The sequence below is a fragment of the Diorhabda carinulata genome, chromosome X, assembly GCF_026250575.1.
Source record: "Diorhabda carinulata isolate Delta chromosome X, icDioCari1.1, whole genome shotgun sequence".
Classification (NCBI taxonomy): Eukaryota; Metazoa; Arthropoda; class Insecta; order Coleoptera; family Chrysomelidae; genus Diorhabda; species Diorhabda carinulata.
Genome location: NC_079472.1, coordinates 49,897,379 through 49,917,363, shown reverse-complemented (window position 1 = coordinate 49,917,363; position 19,985 = coordinate 49,897,379). Strand labels below are relative to the sequence as shown.

The following is a 19,985-nucleotide window of genomic DNA, read 5'->3' as shown; positions in this document are numbered from 1 at the left end:
ATGGAAAAAATGCTTCGACAATTGCTTCAAACGTACACATCAGTGTATTGATTTTGATAGAGAATATTATGAAAAACAATTAAGCCATATCCAATTAAAAATATTCGTTTTTATTTGTCTAACTTAAAACTTAAGTAGAAGCCCTCATATAAAGTTCTGAACTAATAGATTAATTTATCACTAATTATATGAATATATATTTATAACTTAAGAGTGGGAAAGATATAGAGGGATTAGTCTAGAAATATGAGCAAATTTCAATTTTAATTAAAATTGAGAAGCAATGTTTTTGTGATATGGGTTACACAACCATGAAAATAAACCTAAGGAAAAATCAAAAAAACCCTTTCAAGATATTATATCAAAGAAGTATTATGATAAAATAGAGAAAAGTGACCTGATATTAACTGTACCAACTTGATAACAAAGCTATTTGTTTCATCTTTAAAGATTTTAAATAGATCACAATTTCTCATTCAAATTTATTCATGTACTAAGCTACAAAAAAGAATACATTTAAAGATTAAATGAAATATTAGTATATCCAACTTCCTTAAATTATGTAAATTATCCACTTTTTAGTATTTTAATTGTGTCTCCAATTTTATTATCGAGTTTTAATTAATAATTCATAACATGAGAGAGATTATACTTGTCTCTAATATAACTTAGTAACTGTAATCTGTTCAATACTTAAAAGTAATTTATAATATGGAATTTTGTCAAGAATTCTCTCATCTTCTGGTAGTGTGACCTTTTAGTAATTACTTACCTTTATGTAAATTCAGCACGACCCAACACGTTATAAAGTAGTCCAAAAAAGTTCTAATAAACAAAACCATATCGCAGTGAGTTTTCCTCCGGAAACAAAAATTTAAAGCAAAATTGGCGTATTATTTTTGTTGAAAACAAACATGGACAACAATTTGGCCCAGGTCAGGAACGTAAAAAATGGTATATTTGGAAAATAGAGTCTATTTTTCATATTTCTCTTGTCACACACTTTTTAAGTTACTATTTTCTCCAAGTCAAGTTGAATCATACTTAAAGGTTGTTAAAAACTTAGAAAATGCGTCTTTTCTCAAGCACTTAAATAACATTACACTTTTATAGTAATATTAGAGCAATCAGTAATCGTAAATTGTAATCAGGTCACATCAGATAATCTGATCAAGAGAATTGACACGATCATTAATCGATTACATTGGAATCGATGATTTTAAATCGACTATGGACTAAATATTATTAGTTGCAAAAAATAGCATTTTTGATCTAAAAATATATGAGACAGGTACGATGCATATTGCTACATGAAATAATGATCTGTTAAAACCATTTATGTAATACTCCTATATGGACAGTTTCTATAAGTGGCAGGTGTTCCGACTAAGTGAAACAAATGGTGTATAATTCTCTCTCTCATCCGAGCCCTTCAGTTAGTTATTATTTTCAAGCATGCGCAGTATAGATAAAGTGTCTCGAACGAGAGAGAAAATGAATACTGTCGGCATTTTAACGTAGAGACGTTTTCTCCCATAAGAACTGTCCATATAGGAATATTACATAATCACATTTTTTTACTCAAAAGTTAACACTTTTGGTTTTCTTTTAATCTAATTGATTTGTTACTAAAAGCATTGTAAAAAGAATATTCTTTATACAATGCTAAAAGTAAAATGACTCGATTTTTCGATTACTTCCCATTGCAATAAAGGTTACTATATAATTATTAGCCATGAAATATGATTCAGATATCATGAAGCAGGCACAAACCATTTATATAGGTAAACTGTGGAAGTAATATTTCTATTTTTCATTCATGTCATATTTATATAGCAATAATTGTACATTAAGTAGATTTTTTCATATTATTCGGACAAAGTTGAGCTTTCATCTAATAGATGACGCTTAAGTTCCTCGTCTTATATGTTTTATTTGGCAGATTAACATCTAACTTTAGTATTACGAATTTTTTAGATTCAAACTTTTACTGTTTCTTTTTTATTCAATAATATTCACATAAAACTATAATTTTCTAAATTAAAGGGAGAATAAAACGATTCAGTATTTGATAAATAGGTCAGTTTAAATCTGAACTTTATACTCACACTCACAATAATGAAAGTGCAATTATTGCTGTGAATATGAATGAGTGGATATATCATAGAGATATTACCAATATGTAATATCTCTATGGGATATATACATAGCAAAAGTTCACTAGACAACCTTTTGGACTTTGTTCGTTTACACTGATCTATATTTATGTATAATTCGATTAGGAACTTGCAATATAAGAAAGGCGTTTTAATAAACCAATAAAAGAATAAGATTAATATTAATTTTGAATGGAGGAGACCCGGTGATGTAATATGAGCCGCCTTGATGATAATAACAATAGGAGCATCACAGTCATCAGCCCTACGAGTTTTTATAGTGATACACTCTCAATCAAAAGTATTGAACTTGAGGACATTTACATTCATATGAGTTTATATAATTTTAATATTTATCTGTCGATATCTATGAAATTTATTTTGTATAATACATTATGAATGTAGAATATATAGGGAAGGTAAGAAAATGTGTATACACAAATATGGGACAAAACCTGATATATTAAACCGCTCTAGCAATTGTAAAATGATGATGTTAATGGAAGAAACTCACGAAACAAGATTGGGACTAATAGGTTTTACGTATCGTAAAACTGTTCAAGAGTCACGTGTTGAAATCTTCGAGGTGTACTAAATCTGGCTAGTAAGGCGGACGTGAACAGACTAGGATGGCCAAGAACTCGCGAAATAAAAGCATCTTTTGTTATCGCGCAGTGTTACGATGATGGAAAGAGCTGTTGATCCATTTTTGAAGTCTTTTCTGTACATCGCTTAGAATAAAAGTTCTATTACCCCAATCCCCTTTATTCAATGAACCATCAATATGACTACTTTATGCACCTTTGTATTTGTTTCATAAATATAAAACAAGCAATCAGAAAGATAATCAAAATTTCACTATTACAAGTGGACAACGATTTTGCGCCCGAGCTATAGTGATTAATCTGTAAAAGCATAAGCAGGGTGAAGAGTGAAGGCATCAGTTTTGGCCACTTCCATGCTTCTACTAAAATATTAAGTTATAATAAAATGTCTCTTTAACAATGTTTGCGTCGAAGAAAACTCTAACAAGTTCTGCATTATTTTTTAAAATTTTGAGTAGATAGTGCTAGTGCAGATAAAGTTTCTTTCTTACATTGTAAACCTTTTCGCTAAGAATCTGTGGTAAGTTTTTGTTTCTTACTTTGGTTATTCTTACATGTTTAAATTTAGTTTATAAGCTTTTATATAAAAAGGGCAGTTATTTTCTGCAAAAGGAGTTATTTTACAAAATTTGTTTTTTTATAACCGTAGTGGCCAATACTGGATGCATAAAACTGTCAGTTTTTCAGTTGTGGCCATTAGGTGGCCAAAACCGGAGTTTTGAAAACTCTAGTTATGGCCCTATCAATTTTCTCAAGTACAATTGAGGATATCAAAATATCACAGAAATACATCGAGGAAAGTCAGCGTGCCACTTTAAATAATATCCGCCAAGGTGTTTCCGTTCTTATTGCCAGTACACTATATGGCATTCCACGAACCACTTTACGATATAAAATTTCTGGACACACTCCTATGTACTAGAGGTCCTACATGCGTTTTGGGAGAACAACTGAAAACGAGCTATGTAATTGGCTAAAAAAATCTGCCAGAATGGGATTTCCCATAAACCAAGAAGCGTTATGTCATTTCGCTATGCAACTGTCCAAAGTCTTGAAAATTAGTGACCCATTTACCAACATTTACAAACCAGACAAAAATGGTTTAGTAGTTTTATGAAAAGACATTCTGAACTATCCATTAAACATACTGAATATATCAATGCCAGGACTGAAGTGAAAAAATAAGTGAAAAAAATATTCGCGTATGTTTGCCACTACAACTGAACTCTTAGGAGAAAATATAACAATTTTAAATAATCTCAAACTAGTTTGGAATTTAGAGGAGACTTTTTTTTCTAAAACTTACCGGAAATTCTGTAATATGCGAAAAAGGAGTGTTATAGCACATCTGCTAACAGAAATATTATGACCTAAATCACTGTAAATGCTGCAGATGTCGCTTCATCATTAACTCTATACAAATTTAAATATACAAAGACTACCTGAACATTATGTAAAAGCATGTCTTTCAAATTGGAGCTTGGGGAAAACTAAAAATGGCCGGTTGTTCGTTCTAGAAATATTTTGCAATAACTTTTTATCCGAACATATTACAAAAGGACTTCGAACTACCAATTATAGTTTTTTTAGAGCCATTCATCTCATTTTTCTCTCGAACGTACTCGTATCTTTATTTGCACAAAAAAGTGCATGGAAAAGAAGAAATTGAAAACTTCATCACGATGGGAAAGATATCAAGAAGCAAGATGTGCCAATAGTCCAATACTATGAAAAATGTGGTTAATTTCCGTATAATGCCGAAAATGTAGATTACAAGAGATGTACTTTAAAATATGTACATGAAAAAATTGATATCAACAATGATAAAGTCCTGTCACATTTGGAATAAAAGTTACAAGATTACGAATTTCAACAATTTAAGCAATTGTATAATTTGAATGAACATCTTTCAGATTAAAGATATGAGAAATTGTATCAAGTATGGGTTTCATTCAAACATGATGAAGCTTTAGAAGTGGAAAGTATGGAAAACGAAGAAGACAGAAATTACAACCCAATAATAAACTTACAAGAACATGAAGATCGAAAAATTCAAGAGCTTGATACCTTAAGTTTTGGGTTTCGTTATTATAGAGTACGGAATATGCATTTTATCCTGGTCGAATAACCAGAACATTAGATAGGCGCCGATATCTAATATCTAAAATGGTCTGAAGTGGCAATTATTACTAGAAATGGCTACAAAAAAAAGGATGAAATCGAATAAGAATGGGATGAAATTAAATAAATGATTTCTAAGCCGGCAATGAAAAATCCTCGAGGAATATTTAAAGAGCCTGAAATGATGAAGTATTACTAGTCTCAAATAAAAAAAATATTAAATTCTAAAGATATTTTTTTTGCCAATTATATATTCTGTTTATTTAGTCCACTATTTATAATACTTTCAATTAATAATATTATTTCTAATAAATATGCTATTTTTTAGTTGTTTTCCATTTATTTAGAACCTGGCACATAGTGTGGCTAAAAATAATTTCTCAAGTGGCCCTAAGTAGTATTTTGGTGGCCAAAATTGGAGATTTTTGATTTATTTTACAAATTTTTTTAAAAATTTGATTATTTTTTCATAACACAGAACGCTTAATAAAACTTTAGTTTGAAGCTGCAAAGCTTAGTTTTCTTAAGATATCCAAAACTGGTGGTTTCACCCTATACGGAAAAATTGCTCACGGTGCTGTAATGGTTTAACTCTAAAATGAAGTGCTCTGTACTTTTCAAGCAGAGTGCTACTCTACAAGGTTTCATTTTCGATGCATCAGAATTGGAAGTGGAAAATCACGCTTTATGGTGAGGTGTGAGAATATTCGTTTATGTTTTGTTTGAGAATGGTTAGGTCTCATAATTTCTAGTTTGAATAACTCGGTCCTGATAGAGATTATATACCCTTCAGCTCTAGGCAAAAACTGACATTTCTTTAGCCACAAAACTTCATTGGCAAATCAACTAACTTTTATCAAAATGCATTACAGTTTTGTTGTGAAAATTATAAATATTTTAGAAAAATAAAATTGCCTTGAATAGAGGCTGTTGAAGTTGTTAAAGAATTTAAAGAAAAAATTTCAAAAGTTTATGTAAAATTGGTAGATCAGTAAATAACAAATGTTGAACCGTTTTAGAAAAACAGCAGCCTCAAATCCCCCGATAAAATTTAGGAAATTTTGAATGGAACTGATGTAGATATCGAATTTCCAGATTTAAGTTACTTGAAATATATTCCAGTTACCTCGATAGATAAGCTTTTAGAATTATAAAAATATATAGTCAAATAAAAGGCAAAATTTTCAGGTAGATAACTTGGGAAACAACTTGTCATAAATTTTAATAGAAGTTTTGTTAGAATAATATACAAATTCTCCATTTGTAGGTGTTTGCACCTTTCTAAATAACTGTACATAAATTTTATCTTTTCAAATAGAAAATATACAAAATGTGTATTTTTTTAATTTCTGTGTTTATTTCATCAAAATTTTCCACATCTAAATCTGCTCTTTAATTATTACAATAGATAGATTTTAACATTTTATGAACTTCTTTCGGACTTTTTTCAACTTGTAACAAAACGTATTTTTTGATTACACAAAAAGCATAATGTGAAGAGGAATAAGAAGAGTAATAATAATAAGAAATTATTATTATTATTAATTTAATAAGTATTTTGTGTCTTTGTTATCCTAATTATTACGTAAAAATTTAAGCAAATTTTATTATGTTCAAACCGAAAAATCACAATTTTTGAAAGCGAGTATAAATAACTTAATTTAGTTTTGATTGCTTTAACCCATCGCTACAAGACCTTTTTAAGAATATCCGCTACATTGAAATTGAGCGTTTCTTGTCCCTTTTTTCCCGTCTCGTCGTGGCCAGTCATTCGAAGCGTTACGTATCCTGTCTAACTTGAAGTACACTTCCATGCATAATATATACCTATTATAATGTGGTGTGTATATGTGTGAGAAAATACTTCTCTATAATTCAATACCCACATGACGACCATTGTAGTTTGTTTAACTTACACCACAAGGTATTCTCACATCCATTGTAATTAAGAGGTTTTACTTGTGTTTTACTTATAGATCACATTAATTATTTACATCATATTATTACTTTTATTCTATCAAGTGTAAATTCAAACAGAAAAAAAAAATTAAAGTGAAATAGAAGTAAAAATATAAATAAAGTACTCTTCAGTCATGAATTTTTAATTTTTTCGAGTAGGTGTGGGGGACAAAAATAAATACCGTTTTCGCTGGCTATACTATCGGAGGATGCACATTCGGTAAATGAATTAACTGACCTGCGGTTTTGCAAAGGTCGTTTTAAATTCACTGATAAATTTGGCAAAACAGTGTCACAGGTACCTGAGTACATGAGGCAAGTAAGTATCTGAAAACGTAACAAGGATAATGTTTTTTTACTAAATTTGTACACTTTAATTTACATTGTAATACAGTTTAGGTTAGATTCATTTTATTATCTCTAAATTTTGATAATTTTGTTGCTTTTGTAAGGATTTGTACATTTCTGCAAATATAATATTACATATACACCTATCTGACAGTTGGATAGTTCAATTGTCCTCACTCAATTGAAATATTTTTATAATATCTAATTCAGTTTTTTTGGTTTAAAGACAGCACCCTAAAATCTAGCCGAGTTTACAACAAATATGACATCCCAAATATCTCTGACCGAATATATTACCGCCCATATAAAGTCGTCATATTCACAAATGCAAAAGTTTAAAAGGGTTATCGATATTAGCGGTGGATTTAATTTAATAATACTGGCCGACAAGATTTTCGTAACATAGGTAAAATGAAAATATCCGTCCAATAATAGAAAAAATATTTATTAAGCCATAACACATACCACTTTTCAATAGCTTAATTATCCCTGTTTACATTAGCAGGTAGGTAGTTTTATAAAGGAGCGGTTAATATCGGTAAATTTCATGACCGAAAAAATACCTGAACTATATTATTTAGAATAATAAACATAAAAATAACGTTAGAAATTAGTATTCTGTTGAGTTTCATATTAAGTGGTTCTCTGTTTATAGTGCAAAAAGTGATTATATAGACGAAAATGTCGAGTCAAACGTGTAGCTGCTGCAAAACTTCTCCTGACAAATATTTCAAATATTTTGGTACTTTAATTGGAGACCAAGACAATCAGTGGGCCCCCCACGCGTGCCATGTTAGTTGTAGCGTGTCATTGGTGCAGTGGATGAATGGATCTGCAAAATATTGTTTTAGTTTAGAAGATACTGGAAACAACGTATCATCAAGAAGCTCCGAAGAACAATGCACCGACCCTATTTTAACTCCAAATACCAGTTCCGGGGAACTACATTTGATTGTTGAAAGTGAGTTGAATGATTTAGTACAAGATTTGGGGTTATCAAAGCAACAGTCCGAACTTCTTGCTTCCTGTCTTAAGAAATGGAACTTGTTAGCCAAAGAGACAAAAAAGAGACAACCTTTAGGATGGAAATTTAAAATCGTCTATACCAGTTGCTATTTTGTGAAGATGAAAGGAACTTATGAAAAGATTCGCTTGCTTTTAGACAAAATTAACTACAACAAGTATAAGTGGCAGATATGTGGGGGCCCGAGGATGATTGGAATTTTAATTTAATTTCAGGGAGGGTTTACGAAACATTGCTGCTTTCTTTGTCTATGGTACAGTCGGGCAGTAGATCAAGACAATATAAAAACCATTGGCAAGCAAGAAATGAGTTTCAATCGGGATCTCAAAATGTTAAGTTTATACCAGCTGTAGATCCCAAAAATGCCCTTCGCCCCCCCTTCACATTGGATTGATGAAAAACTTTGTAAAGACTATGGACAAAGACGGTGATGGATTCAAATACCTTAGAGAAGTCTTTCTCCAGTTGAGTGATGCCAAATTAAAGGAAGGTATTTTTATTGGGTCACAAATAAGAAATTGCTGGTATATCTTAAAAATAGAACTGCATTAACAAACCATGAAATATCAAAAAATAAATAACATAAATTTAATTATAAAGATTCAATAATTCTTAAAACGAAATCTAATACACGAAAAAAGAAATGGTTTAGAAATGGTTCACACTCATAAAAACGAAAAAGCTATAAATTATAAAGAAGATCCAAATAATTTAAGTAAAATTTATAGCTCTATTTTGTAAATTTTAATATAACTACAGATAATTTAATTGATTACTGCTATATATTTGAGACGTAGGGACCAAGGAAAAATTAATTTTTCTTATTAGAACAAAGTTTTAAGTTGATTTCATCCTTATTTTGATATTCATGATGAAGGTGATCTATAGATCATATAAATGAGCAAATTGTCAGTGTCAATATCATATTTTGATAAAGACTTAAAGAAAATTTATCTTTCTTTTAAAAATTATCAAAAAAAACTAATTTTGAAACAGAAGAAACCTAAAATCAAGAACATTTAGATGCATTAATATATCAAAAGGTCTAAGAAATAAGAAATTAAAGAAATTTATATAAGTGAAGTTGAAGTTTATAGGTTAGGCGAGGTTAGTTGGTTGAATTTTTATAGAATTTATTTCTTCAAAATCTAAAATATTTCATATACTGTGTTATGCAATTTATTGATTGGTGTTTTAACTTCTACTCTAGTAAAAATAGATTGACTATTGACTGTACGCTATTTTAATATTGTGTTGTTTAAAGATTCCAGAAAGTTACTGATTTTATATGTGATAAAGGTGTATGAATAGATGGAATAGAAATGTTAGAAATGACGTTTGAAAATAATTAATCATTGCTTAAGTCAGTATCAAATGTATTATACAAAATTCGTTTTAAAACATATGAAGGATATGAGTTTTCATAAAAAAGTTTGTAAAGTATTTTAACATTCTTTTTATGAAAAATTGGATCAGAAATTTTGAGAGCTCTATTTTTCATCTGTTTGATTAAATTAATTTTAGTGTTACGTGAATGATATGAATGATAATTGATATATCTCCCAGAACTTACCGGTTTCCTATACCAGTCAATTGAAATTTCATTATTTTTGTAGCGATTTTTCAGTATTCTCCTTTTCTATAGTAAATTGTATATAGAAATCGAAACTATTGAAGTAAAATAGTAAATTATCAATTTCATAAATGGAAGGGATAAAATTATATCATCTACATACTATTTAATGAGGAATAATTTCAAGGGTAAAACAGATATCACAAAGTCCAAGATATATTCTATTACATAATCTGCTAATATAAGGGGTATTGACGACCTTATTGGTGTTTCAAAAATTTGTTGGTAATTTTTATTATTATAAGAGAAATATTTCATCGAATCCTAACACTACATAATTCATCAATATGATATTATTAAAAGTTTCTTTGATTTTAAACGAGTCATTTATATGATAATCATTATGATAATCATAAGATTTAGTCAAAATTTCAATTAACCAATTTGTAAGGGGTTCGATGGGAGTGTTAATTGATGCTACAATAGATCTAGCTGATAGAGTAGGTTTATGAATTTTTGGTAAACAGTAGAATTTAGCAGAAATACCGCTATAGTTTGTTAATTTCTTCTGAGTTTCTTTGTCAATTTGTTTTTTGTTAAAAACTTTTTTTATTAACTTGTTACAATTATAAGTTGTTTTTACAGTTGGATCATTATTAAGCTCTTTATATGATGTATTAGTTCATTGGATAAATATAAATACTGTTGTTTCTCCATAATGACTGTGACATTACCTTTGTCAGTTAGTATGACTATTAAATTTGGATTTTCTTTCAAAACATTTTTAGTTTTATATTCAATACTGAATTTAGGTCCTAACGGTAGAAACTGTAAAATATCCTTAGGTATCTCTGTATTTGAAATATTTTTAATCCAATTATTTTGGGTTTTAAGCACTAAATTGATTTTTTTGTTAATAAAAATATTAAGTTATTCTTTTGTTTATTTTTAATTTTATGAAATAATTTATTATAAATAACTTGTTGTCTGCTCGAAAAATTTTCAAAAGTGAATTTATTTGTTGTATAAATTATTTGGTTTTTAATTTGTGAAAGATTATTTCCAAGATTGAATATTGTTTTTTGATTAAAAATAATTTCATTATTTAAAAACTCATGTACTAACTTATAAACCTATTATAGATGTAATAACTATTGTTGGTCTCTTGTTTTTGGCGTATGGGTGAGAAGAATGTTCTTTTTTCGACATTGCAGTAGGAAGCATCTTCTGTTATATTCTTTCGCCATTTTAATTCTGATTTTGGACCATAATTTTAAATTTGCAATAGATTATTGTTCATAATTTCTGGGAAGGATCTCATATTTGTATGTGAATTGTAACGAAGTCTTTGCCAGCTATATTATGAGCGGTTTCTTATTGGGATCGTGGCAATGAAACACCAAAGTGGACTAACTAACTAACTATATTATCCGAGCTTTCGAACACTTATGTATTTATCTTCTGGGAAATAATTAGTTGAGATTATCGGCGGGGACTTTCCAGGATTCATTTATAATGATACCCCAAACATTCTTAAGAGTTAACAACTCTATGCGAATTTTTGCAGCTCTGCCCTTATTTTTAAGGCTAAATTATTTGGTCTTCGAATATGTAAAAAATAAACGTTAATTGAATCCGATAAAAAATGTTTGTCATTGAAGTTTGACGTTTTTTATATGTAATGTTGTATCTATATTCTCTATCTAAGATAGAGAGAGACACTTTTTGGTTTATTTGGGACGGATAGGGACTTTTTTATGTTCGATATAAAGATTTCAGGAAAGTCTCTAATATAGGAAAACATTTCCTCTGCATGGCTAAGATTGTGGTGGATTATACGAGGGTTGTGTGGTATCAACTGAAATTGTATTTCTTCTTATAAGTGGGTAAGGGTAGAGCTGCGGCTATATTATTCCCTATTATTGGTCATTTGGTTGGTGAACGGGTTCACTAGGTTACAGGAAAACCGAAAAAATCTGCCCAGGAACGAGTTTCACCTTATGGCTATTTGATTCGATGGTGCGAATCGCGTATCGGGATTTTAGGTCATTACGACGACTAGGAATTTTTGTTAAATGTTGCATTTATTTCAAATGGCGTTCTAGTCTAATTCGTACCAAATGGCTACATTTAAAGTCCGAATCGAGCGTCGAACTTCCTTCTGAATTGCACCATAACATATATGACCGAAAGCGGAGTTACATCATAAAATTCCCTAACAATCAAACTAATAAAACTCGGGTTACATCGACTGTTTTGTACAATGCCTAGAAAAGTAATTTAATTATCCCATACCTTGTCTAAATATGTTGATATTTAGGATAGTCTGATATCATTTTTCTAAATTAATACTAACAACAACCAAACACGCAATACGTAACATATCTCGATTAATTATCATGCGGAGAATTACCTTAGTTGTATTATTTAAATTATGTAAGTACATCCTCTAATTTTAATAGTAATTCAGTGACTTTGTAACTACCAGTGATTTTTTTTCTAAAGGAAAGTGAATTCCTATTTTTTCGTTTTACTAGACTGTTACTAATCAGTTTTTAAATAACAATCTAATAAGATGTATTAGCTAAGAAAGTAATGAAGTAAATCAATATTTAAACTAGATTAGGACGGTTTAAAAAGTTTTTATATATTAGTTTCCCTCCTGAAAAAGATTACAAATTCAAATACAGTCAAAATTAGGTTTGTTAAGGTTGATAATACTTTAGCTAAGGTGATTATACTGTTAGTTTCCGCTCTATTTCTGATGTCGTCTGTCAAAATGTTAGATAAATCTGACAGATAGTCTAGTTTTAATCATAATCAATGAAGTCTTTATCTATGCAAAAGTGTTCATTATATAGAGGGTGTCTCATAAATAATGTTGGTTATCGATGTTCACTTTGTTTATCAAATAATAATACAAAAATAAAGCTCTTTGCTTCGAGACCTTGATAAACCATCTTAAGTTTAGATGCAAACAATTGTCGCACTGCATTTTCCACATCTCTTTTGGATTCATATTTTTCCCACACAACTATTTTGCCGTGAATCTGAATAAATAGTAACTGACCTTAAAATGTATGGATTGGATGCTGGATGTGGTGGGAGTTCAGTACCACCAAGTTCTTCGATCTTATTCCGCGTAATTTTCGCAGTATGTAGTTTAACATTTTCTTGATGTGAGAGAACTCATCCTCAAAAACTAAATATAGATATTTCTTCGATAAAATCTCATACATCGAATTAGCTGTTCATTATATACCGCGGCATTGATAGCTGGAGCATTTGGAATGGATTCGTGTACTTCAAAATTCCACCATACACACAACAAGAATTTCCGCTCTATCGACCTCTTTTTGCGAATGGTAATTGTCCTTTGTTGATCTTCACGTTCGGGCTGTTTAGATAAACCAGTTTTCATCGCAAGTAACGATGGCAAGGAGCTGTTTACACACCTCTACTCGACGTTTCGCTTGAATCTCGGTTAATCGTAGGGCACTATTCTACAACTATTATAGATCTCACCTAATTATTTCAAATGGCGATGTATGGTATCTTTAGAAGGTCCAGGAAATTTCAACAATCGGTTAGTGTTGATACTAGGTTGATTAATACTGTTTTCTTTGCATATTTGCTTTGCTGCCACGGCTGTTGCTGTCGTGACAATACACTAACTTCATATTTAGTACTAGAGTACCAGAGAGTACCATTCGTTTTTGTTGTTTCTTCTATACTACTATAAATTCGGAGTTATTGGAATCGATTCCAATTATATTATCCATTTATTTGCGAACTTTTTGTTTTCTCAAAATTTCCTAAATTCTGTTAAATTAATTGTAGTCTTGAAACTATATATATATAGCTTCCTTTCAGTGAGTCCGTAAAACTTTTGATCTATGACCTTCTTCGAAACTGCTGTTTTTTAGAGCTAGAAATTTCGAAACATGTCGCGTTGCCATTCGGTATTATATCAGTTCTTTTCGATATTCGTGAACATTATCAACACTTCTTAATTGAAATTTCCACATAGTCTGTGTCGATCGTGGTAATCTCTAGTGAACTATTTGTTGATGCTGCAAACATTAACAAAATAACTTAGTATGCATAACAGTGTATATAGCTGGCAACGGGATATTTATCTTCAGCTACTGTATTAGCACTACTACCGTTTGGATTTGTAAAGTTCCAAAAACCTCTCTGCAAGCATGGTAGAATTAATGTGGATAGACTAAAAGCAAGAAAAGATAAACCTTAATAGGAATGAGAAAATTAGCAGGAGACAGAAAAAAAGTAAACATTATGTACAAGAGGAACCGGAATCCTCCTCTGACACCTGGAATGATAGGAGGAGAGAAAAATATAGTTTTTACAAACTTATTTCCCAATCGGATAATGCGACGATGTATAAATATAGATTGTTTGCAAATGGACGATAACACATTTTTATTACTGTGATGGTCTATATATAGAATTATAAACCAGAAAAAGAGTAAATATTAGCTTTGTTCGCGGTAGGTAATTTGAACACATTTCGAATGTATTCTGAGTATCTTCTTAACGTCTCAAATGTACATACTTTGTTGTGAATTCAAAACTCGCTTGATGAATAAAATGTATATAATCAATTTTCTATATAATTGAGAAGATTTATTACTACGGTTTTTTTCGATTGCAATTACTTTGAAATACTATCAGCTATTAAGCATTACAATCGTTTGGACTTGCGAAGATCCAACAACCTCTCTACAAGCTTGGCGGTAGTGATGTAGCGCAAAACAGTTGTAATTTGTTTTTTATATTTGTAGTTTAATTGGTAATAACAGCAACATAATTACTTTCTTTTATTCCATTCGAGACTTATTTGTGGTAGACATGAAGGATGCATTCGAGTAGGTTTCCTTGAATACAGTTGCTTTTAAAAATATTTTTTCAGTTCCTTACCTAGCTCTGAGATAAAATATTTAAGTTCCTGAAATATCTGTGTTTATGTTTATTGATTTTTCCCATAAAAAACTTCCAAACCCACAACCTGCGGTGGAAAATGGTCTATTAAAAAGTGAACCCATCAACCCATTTCTCTCTTTCTTTTTTATAGGACTACCACCTAATTTTTTTTCATTTTGATGCGCAATTAGCAAAAACAGTCGTTAAAACTCACCATGGCTGATTAGTATTTGATTCGTAATATGTTACTTCACAAGAATCGAGTAGTGACAGAACTGATGTACTACCTGAATACGTTGATTTCTGTGAACTTTTATTTTGAATATCGATAATCGTATGCTAGTAAAAATGACAATAACAAAATTTCGCTTTGAAAAGAATAGACGTTCAAATTCATTAACTGTGCCAAAGGAATGATGTGTTTGTGCTTATTTTAGGGAGATTAAGCAATAGGGACAAAGATATCTACGAACAATAAATGCATTATCAGTAAAGTAAGTATCCTTAACCTTAAAGGAAGTTCGTGAAAGACGCAGAAAATCTGAGCTATATTTTTGGAAAATTAGTGATAGATCGTGTATCTTATATGATTATTTGATTGCTCTTGTAGCAAAATACCACAACTGTTTACTACAGCAATTTTTCAAAGCCAATACTATTTCCAATAAGAAAGATTCATCAAATCGACGAAGTTACACATGCTATGAAAGAAATTTATGAGTATCTAGAAAATCATGAAGATTCGTAATTTACTTTATCAGAGTTTAGGAATGAATAATTACTATATACTAGTAATAATTACAAAAAAATGCAAACATTGAATATCTTAGAACACTCACACGACATTTGTAATGCTATGATAAAAATTTATGAAAAACTTCAGTTTGTTGTGCTAGATTCCATGGTTGTGTTGTTAAATTTTTTTACAAAGATCACTGTACTACTGTGAATATTTTTGTGGGTTTTCAGATGTACAGCAATGATTGTTTTTCCAATTAAAAATTCCTCGTCTGGTAAATGTTGCTTCTTAAATGAAAATAATCGTATTGATAAAGTTTAGGTTCACATTTTGTTTATTTTTCTGTGATGTTCAAGTCTAGTCAGTTAGTCAATTCATTTATCATCTAATAGGAACAAAACAGCATTCCCCTCTCACACTTTCATTGACTTGAAAATAAACGATTGTGCTTGCTTACATTTTCTTTGTAAAATATTTTATCACAGGCCGTCCAACAATTTTATTAGTAGAACTTAATCATGCGCTTTCTTCAAGTTCATAAATGTGTCCTAAGAATTATTTAAAAAACTGATTTCGAATCAGAAGAGAAATTAAATGATTTTTTCATAGACTATTTAATGCAAAAAAAATATTAATACCTAGAGAATCTTACAGTCTCGCGTACTCTATCCTTTACAGCCGTCAATCATTTCTAATTTTTAAAATAATTCTTTTTGTTGAAAATTATTCCATGATAGTCACTTTATTATTTTTATTTCCTTTCCTTTTATTAACACTAATTTACGACTGCCACTCAATTATTAACTACCTCATTATATCCATTCTTTTCCTTGTAGATTAAAAAAAGATATTTAGAGTGTTTTAGAGGTACTCTACTTGGAATATGTGGATCAACTGTCAGAGAAAATGCTGTGTAGTGTATTGTAAAAAAAATGGATGTTATTGTTTGTTTAAATAATAAAATCAAGACAATCGCTGTAATAGTATTCTCTAGTTAGTAAATCAAAGAATTGGGATAGAAACAGAGAAAGGCTATTGGTTACGTCATTTTGTTATAAGATAGTCGATATTTTTTTTAAAATATATGAAAAAAATAACAGCACTCAATCTTGTTTCTTTATTTTCGTGAACTTTCACCAGGAGCTCATAAAATTTTCCCCTCCGGCATCCTCGAAGGATTTCTGAATCCCTCATTATCCTCGAAAGCTGCCTTTTACGAGTCTTTTCATACTCCAAACGGATTTCTTCTCAGAACTTTTGTGAATTTTCTTAAATTAAATACTTTTCAACACATTCAATAATTAAAGCATTCTACGCTAGATTACTTACTAATGAAAGTAGTTAATCAAGTTTTCAATTTATTAGAGATCTTAAAGTCGACACGCAAGTTTCTGGGGAAGAGAATGGATGTTTCTCAATAATGGTTTTTATAATTACACCGTTAGAACATTTCTTTGTATTGTTTACTCAATATGTTGGTATGGGATAGTCTTTTTATTGAATAAAACTGATGACGTTTCCATTGAACAAACAATGGGGAAACAAGTTTTTCAAACACGTTGAGTGCAGTTTTAACAAACATTTCTTATTTCAATTCAATTGCGATTCAACATGAAACATTAGTCAGTTAGGTTTTGTCGAAAAATGGGTGATTTGAACTGCCGCCGTCGTCTGGCCTGCATTGCAGCAGCTTATATTTTAATGGAAGAACCTCGTTCTCGTCGATGTTGGCAGAGACAATTGTTTTTATGGCGTTATTAATATAGTGGTGATGATTTCCGAAATTATTTGACAGCCGGATGTTTGTTTACAAATTTTACGAGAATGTCAAATGGGGATTTTGAATTGTTAATATCGATGATAGGACCAGTGATAAGTAAACAAAATTCTAATTTTCTACGTTTTCGCCATAAATAGATTGTTCATCTCTCTCTTTGTTCCTTCCCTCATAGCACTTTTTTATTATCATGTAAGCTTCTTCTGAAGTTTGCCTCTTGCTAGACTTTTTATTAGATTTTATTCTGATCGAAGTTGTTACTGTGAATTTATTTCTCACATTTTTTCCATTTCAGTGAAGTTTTGACCTTGGGAAATTTGTGTAAATGAGCATGTGGTAGGAAATAACGTGCTAGTTTCTTAAGATATACCAGTCCTTAAAATTTATCCTCAAATCCGAGACTTTCAAGAAAATGGCATCATTTGCCACCCGTTGCTGAAGAAATAGTGAACAACGTGCGCCAACGATAGGTAGAGCGTTGTTGTTCAAATCCATTCAAAATATTGAACAAGATATCTTCATGTCTGTGTATTAGTAAACAATATTATAAATAAATTTATCAAATTGAAGTGTGTGAACCTGATGCTTGCTTTTTTTTATTTGAAATTTATTGCATGGTGGAAAAACTGCAAACTAGACGATCGTTATATACCGTAAGCAATTCCACAGGGTCTGTATAAGATGACAGAAAGTTTAATTTGATTTGAAATACTGTTCAACAGCAAAAACGCCATTATGCTACTATAGCCGGACGCTCTATCCTACAAAATGGCGTCGCTCGTCGGTAAATGATACTAGGTACGCTTCTCAAATTCGATAATTCCATTTGAGTTACTAATATTAAACATATTAAGACCCTAATGATGATAATATTACAATAAATTAAATCCAACAACTTATTTATATTGTTTACACATGCGTTCGCCTCAAATGATCAAATTAATCATTGTAGGATGGATGATTCACGTTTTTCCGAATCCCACATTAATCCAAATTGAGTTTTTGTTAGGGAGCTACTTCCCAATTCTCGTTTAATTTCCTGTCTGTTTGTTATCCGGCCAATAGCAAAAAGGAATCGTTTAGAGTAAAGTTCTCCCCATTTTATAGAAACGCGAAGAAATCGTAATCGATAGGCGTAATATATACAGGAAACATATTGGAATATTATTAGTATATTATACAGTAAGATCGTGATTTTTCTTTCAGTGCTATTCAGTTTAACGAGGTGTATTTATAGTAAAAAACAACAATCAAATATGGCCCAAAAATAATTTTCTCACTTAAAATACATACATTAATATTAGGACAATTGTTGTATCCTGGGACCAACTTTTGTATTTCCTCATCAAAGAAGGTTAACGCTTGATTACATAACCATTTCATTACGGTAGTTTTAGGTTTGATTTTCTCACTATACTATTTCCCTTCGGTAACCATTAGGGAAAATTTGGGATGGATATCCAATCTCTAAAAATGTGCTTGTGAAACAAGAGGGGTAGTAGTAATAAACGAGTAATAAACGAAACAAAAAAGTCTTATGAATGCCTAATGTCTGGGCTAGATGTGCAACGAAAATATCAACGAATTCGTGCATCGAGCGCTCGGTGCTTCGAGCGTACATTTGCAGGAATAAAGACGGTATCTTCAATCCCTACATTTAGCTGGAAATGTTTATTAACCTGAATAAAAGAAGAAAAATTTTAAAAGATTTGACAACAGAGTAACATAGAGTTGATACTTTCTCATCAATAGGATTATAGTCATAGTCTCCTAACCTAACCTAAACTAACCATTCTTAAATTAAAAGGCTTTTCTGTGGAAAATTCAGAATACGAAATTTTTTCTATCGATTTTTGTGCAATTTTGAACATTTGCTCATTTTGGAAAATATTGGATGTTGCTGATGGTTTTTCGTTTTGTCTTAATGGTAATAATTATTCAAAAGTTCGTATGTTTGCCCATCTATAGGACTTTGGCAGATCAAATTTTCTTGTGCGCTCGTCGAACGATCGTTCAAATTCGACATATATACTATGCGCTAGATGCACGAAAAGTCTTTAAGTATAAATAATAATCTTAGGTAATGAAATTTTGAAAATATTAGATATTATTTTTTCCTTCGACGTGTATATTAGGCTTTTCCCAGCACTTTGGGCTACTAAAATACTTATTATTTATTCAAATTTTAGGTTTTTTCCATGTTGCAGTTTTAAACGTCGATATTGATGACAATAATCTCCGTACACAGTGCAGGTTTCGTGCAGCCAATTTTTTCACGTAACATACTGTATCTAGTATACATTTAACTTTGTCTTCTCAAAATCTTCAAAACACTCCATACTGAAGAAGAGTCTCATTTAAGATTTTCTTCGTGGCTTTTGTTCAAATCTTTATTAATTTGTTTTTCCTCTTTGCGAACAAGACGTTGAATTCTGTCACTTCTGTTAGTCTGATCTCTTTCTTTATTTCTATATATATTAGCTTTTTGGTCAAAATTAGGCTCATTTTCTTTGACTGAATCATCCGAATCACAGATCAAACTTCCGGTTATATCATCTGAAGCTGATTTAGCTTTTTTTCATAACTTTATTGAGTTATTTGCTACTTTTGCATGGTATGTTCGAAGTAGCTTCCCCTTTAGTTTTTTGGAGTTTACTCCTTAAGAATCGATTTGCATATATAAGGGGCCCGGTATGAGAAAAATGTAAGGAGTAAAATCTATCGATGAATGACCTCGTT

General features: G+C 30.5%; 1 protein-coding gene across 2 annotated transcripts in view; it reads right to left on the bottom strand.

The window, feature by feature from the left end:
* Positions 1 to 1,156, bottom strand: part of LOC130901054 (activin receptor type-2A) — a 34,152-nt gene extending 32,996 nt beyond the window's left edge. For both annotated transcript variants that reach the window (XM_057812131.1, XM_057812132.1), the window contains exon 1: positions 773 to 1,156. In XM_057812131.1, the coding sequence (XP_057668114.1) occupies positions 773 to 842 (70 nt within the window). In that variant the 5' untranslated portion in view covers positions 843 to 1,156. The remainder of the gene's footprint in view (positions 1 to 772) is intronic.
* Positions 1,157 to 19,985: the final 18,829 nt, after the last annotated feature.